Source organism: Manis javanica, chromosome 4 (assembly GCF_040802235.1).
Source record: "Manis javanica isolate MJ-LG chromosome 4, MJ_LKY, whole genome shotgun sequence".
NCBI classification, from domain to species: Eukaryota; Metazoa; Chordata; class Mammalia; order Pholidota; family Manidae; genus Manis; species Manis javanica.
Window position 1 is genome coordinate 171,506,388 of NC_133159.1, and position 12,451 is coordinate 171,518,838.

Consider the following 12,451-nt stretch of genomic DNA (forward strand, 5'->3'; position numbering starts at 1 on the left):
CCCATTGAACTATTAGTCTGATGTGTATAATTGTTTATAATATTTGAACTGAACTTCATCTCTCTTTTTAAAAACTATAGGGTATTTAAAGCAGTTGGTATTTTACTAGGCAGTGGTCTTCTATACTGCTCTAGTCTCTCTGACCCAAGGAGGAGATGCTAGTACTGCTATGGCTCCGTACTGGGGAAGAGGTCAAAAGTTTCAGGAAAATGAGAATATTGTAATGATTTTGTTACTTCAGATAAGCAACCCCAAGGTGCTGAGGAATGTGCACCGAAGGTGGGAGTCCCAGTACTATGGAGCAGCTCCATGGTGGCTTCCTCTGTATGCCTGGGTCAGCAGTAGAAGATGCTGCCATGGGACTAGGCTGCCCACGTTCAATAGGATAGTAGGCTTCCGAAATGGCAGACACCAGGTGGGGCAACTCAAACATCGGATGGAAGGTAGAAGTGGTTACTGTAATGCCCGCCACAGCTAGAGTGGCAATCCAGGTGTCATGCCCTGCAGTGGCAACAGTGAATCCAGTGTGTTGTTCTGAGGGGTAAGATAGAGACCAATGAGAGAACTGTGTATATAGCACCAAGACAAAAGTCAAGAGCTGGCAAGTGAACTTCGCATAATTTCATCTTGACCTTTCTCAGGGCCTGGAATGCACGCCTATCCTTGGACACTTACATGAAGCCTCAGTTAGAATGAGGACATTATTATCAGAATGTGAAATGTTGTAGTCTGGATAGAGGGCTGTGCTTTCAGGGACTTCAGAACTTCAAAACTCCACTCGAACTTCATATTCAGAGTTTGTTGGGGGATAGCATAGTGGTGAAGCGGGACTTATTCATCTCCTATTTCTACCTACAAAAATGGTATTTCCATGTGAGTTAACCTAGTAGTTGCTAGACAATGAAGACATTTCTCACCCAAATCCCAATCACTGAATTATCAAGCCCAGTATTTGGGAGAACTCCTCAACAATATCAGATGCTTGCACATGAGGGCTAATCATCTCCCCTGTCCCTAGAAAATGTGCCAGTTTACTTTAATATATTTCAAATGGGCACATACCCAGTATAGTTATCACGGCTCAATGCTTTTGGACTGGGGAATTTGAAGCTTTCCCTCCTATATTGCAAAGAACTCTTTAGCTGGCCTTCATTGAGCAGGCTCCTTGGTAATGGTGCATCCTATTCCCCCTGTAGCATGTACTATGGCTTCTGGACCACCTTGACTTAGAGACCTCATTGACCACTCCACATTCATCCTTGTGGATACTGTCTACTTTTACATCCTCCACATCTTCCATGATTTACCACCTCCTGGTCACCATTAACTCCATTAGACATTGTTCTTGCTTGGTCAACCAAAAGCATCTAGTAGTCCAACGTAAAGAAGATATGCTACTTAATGTTTACCTTTGAGGTGTGCCCCAAATTAAAGACTGAAATGGAAGCTGCAAAGAACTCATTAAACATTTACTTACATGAAAGGGGCTAGAGACCAGTAAAACCTTGAACTTAAACACAGAGCCACCTTGATGATGGCCTTTGTGGTTATGAATAACATCATTAAGATGTTTCCAGGAACATTATGGTTTTTCTCTGGAACTTTACCATTTGTCAGAAGACTTTACCATGTCTGCCAGAAGATGCTGGCAGTGAGGAAACCTAGGCAAAGACGAGAAAGGGCTCTTAACATCTAGAAGTTGGCCAAGCAGTGTTGAATTGAGCACACAACCCTGAGCTTTTCATTTCCATAGGTTCCAGCAACCTTGAGATTTGTTCATTAATTAGCATTACTGAGCCTCAGGCCCTGACAAAATAGCACACTAATAATTATTTATGAACCTCTGTCTTTAGGCTTGAAATTCCATTATCTCTGTCTCATTTGCTCCTGACTTTTTTAAATGAATAAACTGAAATTTGAACATGGGCATGGTCATTGATCCGTCTCTAAGAACTCTTCGGATACCTCAGAGCAGTTCCTGAGGAAATGCATTATTCCTAGAGCCTAGAATGAGGCAGTGCCTCTCCTGATGGTGTCACAGTGACCTCGAGTCATGAATTTTTTTCTCGGAGACAAGTTCTGTAATTCTTCTGCCTTAACTATAAGTCAGTTGGTTTCTTTTCCCTAGAGAATTGTTAAATATTTTTGCTTTCTATCAACTTTAAATCATGCCCATTCTCCTAGTTTTTATGCCAATTTTTCTGAGGGTTTTGAGAATCAGATCTCAGTAGAACTTTCTACCTCCTATTTCCTTTCAGTGTGTTACATATTTAAATGATTTCAAATAAATTTATAATTTTATTACAATATTGCTTGGTAGCGTAACACTGGATAGAAATAATGTGTCCAAGAACTAAAAATATTCTAACTCAGTAATTCATACTCTAAGCTGCCTGAAATACTGCAGTAATATCAATAAAATGTCAAATTCTCTCTTCTGTTGGGACTTACATTGTAGTTGTGTGAATCGCAGAGTAAAACATGCACATTAATGTTAAATAACGACAACTTTACTACTTGATATAGTATACAGGAGAAAATTTTTATTATTTTATCTGTATATTGCCAACAGTAGAATAATATGAAAGAAAGATCCCTACATTTTAAATAGACATAAATTCACTCGGGTACATCTTTGCTCTCAGAAGCAAAATCAGTTGTTCTGTATTATTTTTTATGTTATCTTGTTCTGATATATTCAGGAATTAGTATTCATTTCTTTCTTCTAAATATAATAAATTTATGAGTGGTCAGAAATTTCTTGTTCATTTCCAAATCTAAGAAAAGTCACAAAAAGAAAAAATTTGAACCCTGTGTTTAAGAGCAAATCTAATTTGTGTTTTGATTCTTAGTTTTCAATTAGAGGATGAGAATTTCAAATCTCAAAAGAAAACAACTTCTGAAATTTAGTGCAACATGCACGCCTGGAGAAATGAATGCTATAGCTTTAAGATAAGGTAGTCTGGTGATTCATTGCAGGAAACAAGATCGATTTGGAGCAGGCTCCTACTGTTAGCTTATTTGAAGATGGATTCTCACGCCGAAAATAACACAACATATTCTAGATAACAGCAGTTTTTTCCCCTGAAATCTACCAAAACTGAAGAAAAATCCAAGTGACTGTTCTTAGCAGCTGTGTGGCCTGGAGTTCACTGGGGAAGCTGGCTTCCTGCAGTCCCCTATTCATCACCTGCTTCAAAGACAGCCTGGCTGGCTATAGTTTGCAGGCCAGGTAGGGTGCCATTGTGCACAGTCTGGGAGGATTAGTATCAAAGCTGCGGCAACCAGGCCCTTGGTCTCGGGCTGCCATTCAGTCTAGCAGGGAGAGGCTAAGACTGGCCAAGGTCACAGACTCCAGTGTGGAGTGGACTGGGAAAGGATCCTGAGAATAGAATGCTTTTTATGAAATCATGGCGCAAGCTTGCGGCACAGCAGGTGCCCTTCTGGAACACATAACATCTGTTTATGTTGGTATACCGTAGCTGACAACAAGATAATAGAGCTTTGAAATTTATCATTTTATTTTTAAAAAGACAACTGTATATGCAATGATCCAGATGCGTATTCAGCTCCGATCTTTTATATGAAAATCATAAAGAAAACTGACCGATTTAATTGCTGCTTTTTACATGTATATATTTAAGCTAAAAGCAAAGCGTACTGACTATTAACCATTTATAACCATTACTGATCAGTAATACCCACATTTTTGGGGAAGAAATACCTAGCATTCAACATAAAAATTTTTTTCAATATTCAGGCATTTGTGTCAACAGATTGCAGGACGATTTCCTGAATATGCCCAACCGTCTTGAATATTAGCAGGTTTGGTAAAATCCCCCCCTGCCCAAAATGAGAGTATTTCAAGGGTGAGGTAATAATGACGCAAAAATGCAATTTTCAACTTGGACAAATTAGAGAAAAATTAAGCTGTCCATAAGTTGTCATGACGACAAGGATGTTCTGTTGATGAACTGTCCTCCTCATTGTCCAATCAGATAGTAGAGCTGAGGCTGGAGCATGAACAGGAGAAGACGCACCTATTACAGCAGCATAACGCAGAGAAGGATAGCCTAGTCCGAGACCATGAACGGGAAATTGAAAACCTGGAAAAACAGCTTCGCGCTGCCAATATGGAGCACGAAAATCAAATTCAAGAGTTCAAGAAACGAGAATCACAGGTAATTATCAATAATATTTGATGAAACGGGTATCTGTTTTTAAAAAGTCACCAGCGTTTATGTTTTCTTCTTATTCTTGTTGATGCACGCTGTTTGATCATTTGCAAAACTGACATATAAATGTGGTTTTTTTGCTTTCTCCTACCCCCCCACTCCCTGTTTTGGGGATGAATAAGGCTTTAACTACAGAAACCACAGGTAGCCAGATTAAAAATCCCATGGCGCGCTATAACTTGGCCTCTTTTTTTATAATCTTGTCTTAGTTCCTTTCATGATGGATTTTTTTAAAGGTATCTGCCCCTTACCCCTCCCCTCAGCCTCAGCAAATCCCTATGAAATATCTCAGCCTCACTCCTTGCTTTTTGTTTTAATCTCTGTAGGTAATCAAGCAGCTGTTTTAATATTTGCTTTTCCTTCCTGGTATTGCTTTTTCTCATTAGACTCTGTATTTGATTAGATCTCTCAGATGGTAACTGGTAGAAATGACTCCAGAGCAGGGCTATTTCCCATCAGGTCTGTTGCTTTTTCCTACATGCACTGACACATGCCTCCTAGCCTCCATCTCTGTGGTCCCTGTTGGAAGCCATTTGGCAGAATAACCCCCAGCTGTGGTAGCATTTGACTCTTCAAAGTTATGGATGAAATGTGCACTGTCAGCATGGAAAATTATCTTTATAAATTTCAGATGAAAAAAAATCTTATTGGGTGTGTATCTTTGTAGTACAATACATTCTTTAGGGCATATATAATCAAAGGCCTTTAGTGTATCCTGTTGAGGAGATTGCTGTGAAATTTTATTAAAGAAAGATTGAAGAGCAATTGGTAACAATAAAAAGATAATTTTCTTTTCTAATAAAACCATATAATATACTAGGTCTAAATGCCTCTTTCCCCATTGAAATTGAACCATATTATCCACACCACAATAGGGTCCTTCCTAGTTATCCTTCCTCTCCAAATAATGTAATTTTTAAACGACAAAATATCCTTTACTTATTATTATAGGTGTTTAAACAATTTATAATTTTCTAAACATAAAAATTCTACAGATTAAATAAGATGTTAATTTATTGAGTGGAGGGCGGGAGGCGGTAAGACAAAGAATAGGAGTTATGGGTTATTTTTCATTTCATTTTGAGTTGTCTTTTACTTTTGGAGAATGACTGGGGCAATATAAACATCCTTGGCACAGGTTTGTTTGTCGATAGTACACATTTTTAGAAAAATTATTTTCAGTTTGTCTTATGGAGGTTTGCTAACTAAAAAGTAGTCATTGTAGTAGCCATGATACCAGAAGACTCAGGTGGTTCCTGTTAAGTCAATGTGTGTTTTATTTTTGCCTCCAACCTCATTGGAGCCTTTTGTAAAATATATGCTGATCTTCTAACTGTTAGCCATACAATTGATTAAGTAAGAGTATTTTCAAAGTTATGTTCTTCTTCAATGATGCTAAGCCTTACCATTGTCCTCTATGATAAGTGGTTCTGAGATTACACAGTAGAATTGAATAATTGATAATATACATTAATTATATAACTTCCTACTATTTTGGTGTTTTTGTGGAAAGCTGACACAAGTGGAAGCCAAACTTAGAGGAAATCTTTGTGACTTTGCATATGTCATATCTGTCATATATAGGGTGCGGTTCATCCAATAACAAAAGGGAAGTTTTAAAATTATTATGTGTAATTAAGCCCAGGGAGAGTATAATAAGTTATTAATCGAATTCCTTCTAATTGAAATATTAAGTTTAAGGACCACATGACCTCTTCAAATGCTTTTTCATGGGATTATATTTCTCATATTTTGTGTCATTCTTGGAACAATTGAAATTGCTGTCACAGAGATGCTAGTAAGCAATGGAAACTTAGGCTAAATGCATTCTTGACCAAAATGAAAATGATTTTTTATATAAGCTATTTTAGTTGTTTTGGAGAGTGTTTTTAAAATAATTTTGTTAGTAAGTTATATTTTTAAACACCTTGTCATGTATACCAAAATGCTAATAATTTGTATTTATTTTTGGTTATTCATTGAGGATATTAATTCAAAATTTCCTTCAAGTAAGTACTAAATTTTCCAAATGTGTCCTTCCGTGAATGTAGTCTAAATTATCTCATGTATAATACCTTTTAAGTCCTGAATTCCATTTACAAATTTCAAAAAACCAAAGTGGGCATGTATTTTTTTCAAAATAGAAGATCTTTTTTCAAATCACTGTTTTGTGGCTTGATGCAGAGCAAAAAACATGAGTCTTAAATATTGGGTTGTATGATTTTTAATTGTAACCCCAGAGAGACATGCGGCGCTCGGTTCACACTTGCCGCTCTTCTTCTGCAGTGGAGGCCATTTTGTAAAAAGGGCTGTTTGAAATATTTAACCAACAGTGGACCGGTGAAATTGTCTATTTTGGAACTTCATAGTTCTGTTTGCTGCTTTTTTTTTTCATTCTTGAATGCAGGCGATATACTGAAAATATACTTTTGGCTTCTTCTAAATATGTAATGTATTGTATGCTAATAAGAAAATCATTATTATAAAGCATAGTTACCTACCATAAAGAATCATTTATCAACTAGGAACTGCCTTTTGGTGAATATGCTGTTTAACTGTTGCAGGTTGTTGTTATTAAGTAATTTCTGTTTTATAGAGAAGTGAAAAGTATAGTAATCCAACTAAGGACAGTTAACCATTTCCTTCATTTTATTTGGTGCATTTAGCTGATTATTCTGTGCATGTATTTTTTCATAATACCTTTATTTCAGTGGTTGTATATTTTATGTTGTGATGCTGATATTTGCTAAAGGCACATTAAATTTTACCATAGTCATACAAGATGTTAGTCTGGTCATGTGATCTAAGGTCATAATATTTAAGAAAAAACATCCTGATCAGTAGGCATCAAGACATAGAAATTCACAACCTCACTGTCAAATATTTCCCATTTTCCATTTCCCTCTTACTGTAATTAACTTGGAGAATGATTTGATTGGCTCAATCATGTTTTTTAATATAAAGAAAATTTATAAGTTTCATTATGATCATTTTAGGAAAGCTGCTTCTAACATGATGGTTCTATATGTAATTCTTGTTTTGCTTTGAACTGTAATGCGGTGAAAGAATTCCTGCAACTTATTCCTTTGAATTATAAGAAAACCAGCCCATAGGTTTCTTGATCCCTTAATTGTTCTTTTAGGGATGAACCACTTAAGAGATGGGTTGATCTTTTATGTTCATTGCCGACGTGAGTGGTTTGTAAGAATACTGTAGAGACTGTCAGAGAGAACCTTTGTAATCTGCCCCAAAAATGTTGTCACCATCTTAGGAGGGCTGTCTGTGTGACCTGCTGAGGAACAAATTGAGGGGAGAGTTTAACCACAGTGGCCACTATGAACCACACTAGTATAATGCAAATTAGATGCAGCCAACTTGGAGGAAGTTCAGTGTTATCAGGAAATACATTAAAGTTAGAATTTTTATACAGTCAGGCAGTTCTTGACTAACATTGGCATCTTGATACCTTCCTTGATTCCCTTAACTGAGAATCATGATTCTAATATGGACAACTTTTGCATAATAAATGGACAGATCATCTTGATCCTACCATTTTGAGTCATGTAAGAGGGTGTACCTACCATGATTGTAAAATGTGGGTTTTTCAGAAATCCTTTTCTTTCTCTCTGCTACTTAAAAATAAAGTTGCCCAAAAAATATATTTGTGATAAGACAATTTTAACTTTTAAAATTATATATCAGTATCCTTACTTTATTTTCCATGAATTTGGGAATCTGGGCACATGATAAAAATATCCATTTATAAACTGGGTGTGTGAATGCATGCAGTGGATTAAGTGCTGGCTATCACTCTTCAAAGGTTACATAAGGATTAATTTAACAATAAGTATGTCCTGAACATTACTATTAAACCTATAAGGTCTTTGGGACTTTTTTGGGTAGCACTTTTCTATTGAAAATATTTTATTTTAATTTCTTTAAAATTAAATAAATTTTAAATTTCAAATTCTGCCAACTACTTTCAAACATGATTTTGAGGCAGCAAATATACACACATGTATAGAGGTAAAATATAACTGAAAATAATAATTAACCAATTAATGATATTAATTGCATCAAAAAATCTATACTTTCAAAAAAAACCTGTTAAGTACAAGTTTTTTCAGCTGTGAGCTCACCTAGAAGCCCTAGCAAAGAGGGAAACATGATGAATTGTGTAATTCTGATGGTCTAATGAAAGGAATCCTACCAGTTCATATTTTTTTCTAGCTGTCAATTCTGAAAGGTATTCATGACATGGGACAACGAACGTAAAGCTCACTGAGCAATATAACTGATGATGTTCTCTGTCTGTTAAAACATTTGGAAATAAAATCTGGTGGAAACATCTTTCACAAAATTTAGTTAGCAGGTTTTATTCTAACATGCCATAACTTCATTTTAATTTGTTGAGAATACCATAATTCCCAGCATTAAAAAAAACCCAACTGCTTTGAAAGACCCAATTCTGTACATATTATGGATTAAAATAAAACATACTTTAAGCCACACATCTAACAGATTCTAGTACGATCACTATATGACTGTTCCTGAAATCCTTACAAAATGTCTTTAAGAAGTAAAAATTAGAAACATGGCTGAGATTAGAAACAGTTTAAAAGGTAATGCCCTAGTGTTCATTTCTAAGTGTGTTACTGTCTTTTTTATATCTGATTCTCTTGTCCTCTGAATTTATACTATGGGAAGGTATGAGAAATAATAAAATTAAATGGTAATTTCATCTAGGAGTATAGGACATTTCTACCTGGACTAAAATGATTCACATCCTACCCAATATAATCAAGATTGTATTTCATGATTAATATTTATTCACTAATATCATTTACTTGGCTTTGAGGTTTAAATATTTTTATTCTTTGGGTCAAACTGGACTGATCGCCTGGAAAAACCAAACTGGAGACTGTATTTTCCTCCAACATGATGACACTGTTGGTGTTCATGTAACCCCATTGTTTGTTCCCCTCTCCTCCCTAGTGACACACAGTCACATCAGAGTGGGTGCCTGGGTCTCCGGCTGTGTGCTCAGAGCACTGTGATATTTATCCCTGATACACTGAGTTATTTGTATTAGAGGGAAAAAGAGTGGAATTAAGTATGTTTTAAGTATTCATTGGGTTTTGCTGAAATGTACATAAAGTTTATTGTCAGGCATCTGAAGAGTTGTGGGAACATGTTTTTAACAATTTTAAGACTTTTCCAGTGGACTTGTGGTAAAACCACACTGTACTGATTTTCAATTTATTTTCTTTAGATGAAGTTTTAAGTATTTTCTAAGCACTGTATTTAAGATAGACCAAAAACTTTCTGTGTACATTTAACGTATGAGGTTTTCCTAAGCCATTTTTAAGAGCCTCTGGGGAAATACTGTTTACTGCCTAGGTTATACAGAATTTTCCAAATAGGGCCAAAGACCTTCTCTTATATTGACATAGATGCATTGATGTGAAGATCTCATTTCATTAGAATCCAGTGGTGGCATGTCTAATAGTATTACATATGAATTTAATATATTTGTATTTATTTACTATTAAATATACAACTGTATATAAGAAACCTATTTCTTAGGTAATTAATTAGGAAAAAATACAGGAAAATGACCTTTCAAGTAAAGTTAGCATTTTTTGTAGGTCACCAGCTTTCTTCATCCATTATCATCCTAAAATTCTGCAATTATTTTCATCTTGTAGGCATGGAAGTAGCATGTATACCTATAGTTAAACTATTATAAGTAACTCAACTTGGTTCTCATTGTGGAGAAAATTATATTAAATTTAAGAAACCAACAGAGGCTGAAACGAGGGAATTGATTTCTCTAAGAATGATGCATTTGTAGAAGTATTATACAGTGTATCCTTAGTGCTGTGCGTATTTTTTAACTGTGGCAGTTACCATGGAAACCACATTCTATGGCATGTGGTCCCCGTTCAGATAAAGACTCTTCCTTTTAAAGACAAACCTTCCAAATAACATATACAGTATTCCCTTTGAATTAACAACTTCAGTTAATAATGATTGCTTTAAAAATCTATCTTTTGTTCTCATTATACCTAACACATTTTTTAGAAATAGTAAAATTGTTGTTGGAAAAGTAGTAGTTAAATGCTGGAGTTATTTAAAATAGGGATTTTAATGTGGTAGCTCTGCAGTGGTGACAGTTGGGGAGCTTGCAAGGGAATACAAATCTGTGTATACAGGGTGTTCTGCCAGGCAAGAAGCTTTTAGTCATATCAAGTATCTACATATCCAGGAACAATACAGTCAGGTTAGACAATCTAAAGAGATGACCACATCCAATTATTTTCAATTTACAGATGAAGAACCTGTAGTTCAAGGATGTCATGTTGCCCAAGGTCACAGAACTGGCAAACCAGGGCTTCCTAATCTTAACGTAGTGCTCTTTCTTTATCTCATAGCCTCTCCCAGGAAAGATTTTAGGTATTTGGAGATACTTGGACATAACAAAAAAAGGAGCAGCGTAGAAAAGAGAGACACTGGTACTCTTTGTTCCCCATGCTGAAATTCTCATCACAGTTTGCATTCCTTTCAGTGATTCACCATACTTGATGCTGTTGCAGAGTCATAATTGAATCATAACTGCTTGAGTTCCAGTTTGAATAAACAGTATCTCCTAGAACAGCACTGAATTTTTATGCTTGTGTGTGTTTAAGAGCAACAGACAATTTTTGGGTGCTGACCCCGTGCCAAGTTTTCTGCAGCATCCTTTCTGTTGCATCATCTCATTCGCCCCTTCCAAGACCCTATAAGGATTAAATCTCTATTTGGAAACTCTCTTTTGACCTTCTTACCTGGTTCAGAAGATGACTGTATATATTTACATTTTACCGATGAGAAAAGATTCAGAAAGCATAAGCAAATTGCCCAAGGTTACATAACTAGTAGTTATCAGGGCTGAGACTCATGGCAAAGTCCCCTGTCACATATGCCTGCTTATGTAGGGGCTTATCGTCTCTGAATTTCATTTATTCTGCATAAATTTCCTTGTATTTTCAATTTTGAAAGTTATTGTGTTGTCAGATTTAAAATACTGATACCCATAATTCAGACTGTATAAATCGACATCAAGATTTAGCCTAAGGTTTCTGTCTTCTCCAAAGCCACAGGCCATAGCTATGTCTCTGTTCTGAGGTAAAGTAACTCTGATGAGATATGCATTTCTTAATATTTTATTTGTAATAGAATTCCTCCCCACAAACTTCAGAATTTGTAGAATAGAAAAATGAGTATGTTTTTGAAATGGGTTCACTTTTGGTATTCACATTATTACTAAAATAAGAAGATATGTCCAGAGTAAGAATCCAGGAAGTTTTTAGGTCGGTGGGGCCAACCAATTTCTATAAAAACTGTTTAGGAATTCGCATTTAGTACTGGTGAAATACGGTATGTTGTGAGTGGCTTATTGTAAGTCCATGTCTGTTATATTCCCATACTAATTTGGAATATTACAAATGATCCACTTATTTTATGGAAAGAATTTTTAAATCTCAAAGACTCCATCCAATGTTAGCATTTTTTTTTTCCCTAAAGGAACCCTTGAAAGGATCCTATTGCATTGACACCAGCTAGTTAAAACTTTTTTGAAGTGAGGTCAAGGTGGTTTAGTAAGTTCAAACCTAAAGACTTTCCTGATAGAAGTACAAGGAATAATTAGAAAATGTGTTTCTTTTAGAATCCTCAAAAATAATTTCTGTCGATGCAATTTTGGCTTAATTTCAGGGTTATTTTGGTCAAAATGAAAAGTTTCAGATCAGTTCTTTTTTATATAAAATGCCCCAGAAATAAATTGTTATTCCACATGCTGAATGTCATTCCCCTTGACATAAGGAAAAATGCCTTCAGTTATTTTTAGCTCTTCCATCTCCTCTTCACGTCAGCCTCAGTGAAATTACTAAGAATGTTGGCAGGAGTTATCTTGGAGGAGATACTGGATGAATAACTTCTTCCTTGATGTCTTGGAAAAGTCATTTTCAGATTTATGACTCAGTCAGTTCTCTAAGAAACATCCCTAATGTCTTTATTTATATATTTGAGGTAACTTTTTGTGACAGAGAGGTTGAAGCCAAAGTGCAAGGAATGATTGGCAAAACGATGATATCATCAACTGTTCAAAGAGCTGGCAAATCGAAGCTTATTAAACTGTCATTTTGCCTCCCGTTCAGGACTAATTGGAATCATGC

General features: G+C 35.7%; 1 protein-coding gene across 13 annotated transcripts in view; it reads left to right on the plus strand.

Moving 5' to 3' along the window:
- CEP112 (centrosomal protein 112) overlaps positions 1-12,451 on the plus strand; it is a 445,347-nt gene that overhangs the window by 180,180 nt on the left and 252,716 nt on the right. For all 13 annotated transcript variants that reach the window (XR_012130844.1, XM_073235805.1, XM_073235810.1 and 10 more), the window contains one exon: positions 3,999-4,181. Coding sequence is in view for 12 of the 13 variants with exons in the window: in XM_073235805.1 (XP_073091906.1) it covers positions 3,999-4,181 (183 nt within the window). In the remaining variant the exon portion in view is untranslated. The remainder of the gene's footprint in view (positions 1-3,998; positions 4,182-12,451) is intronic.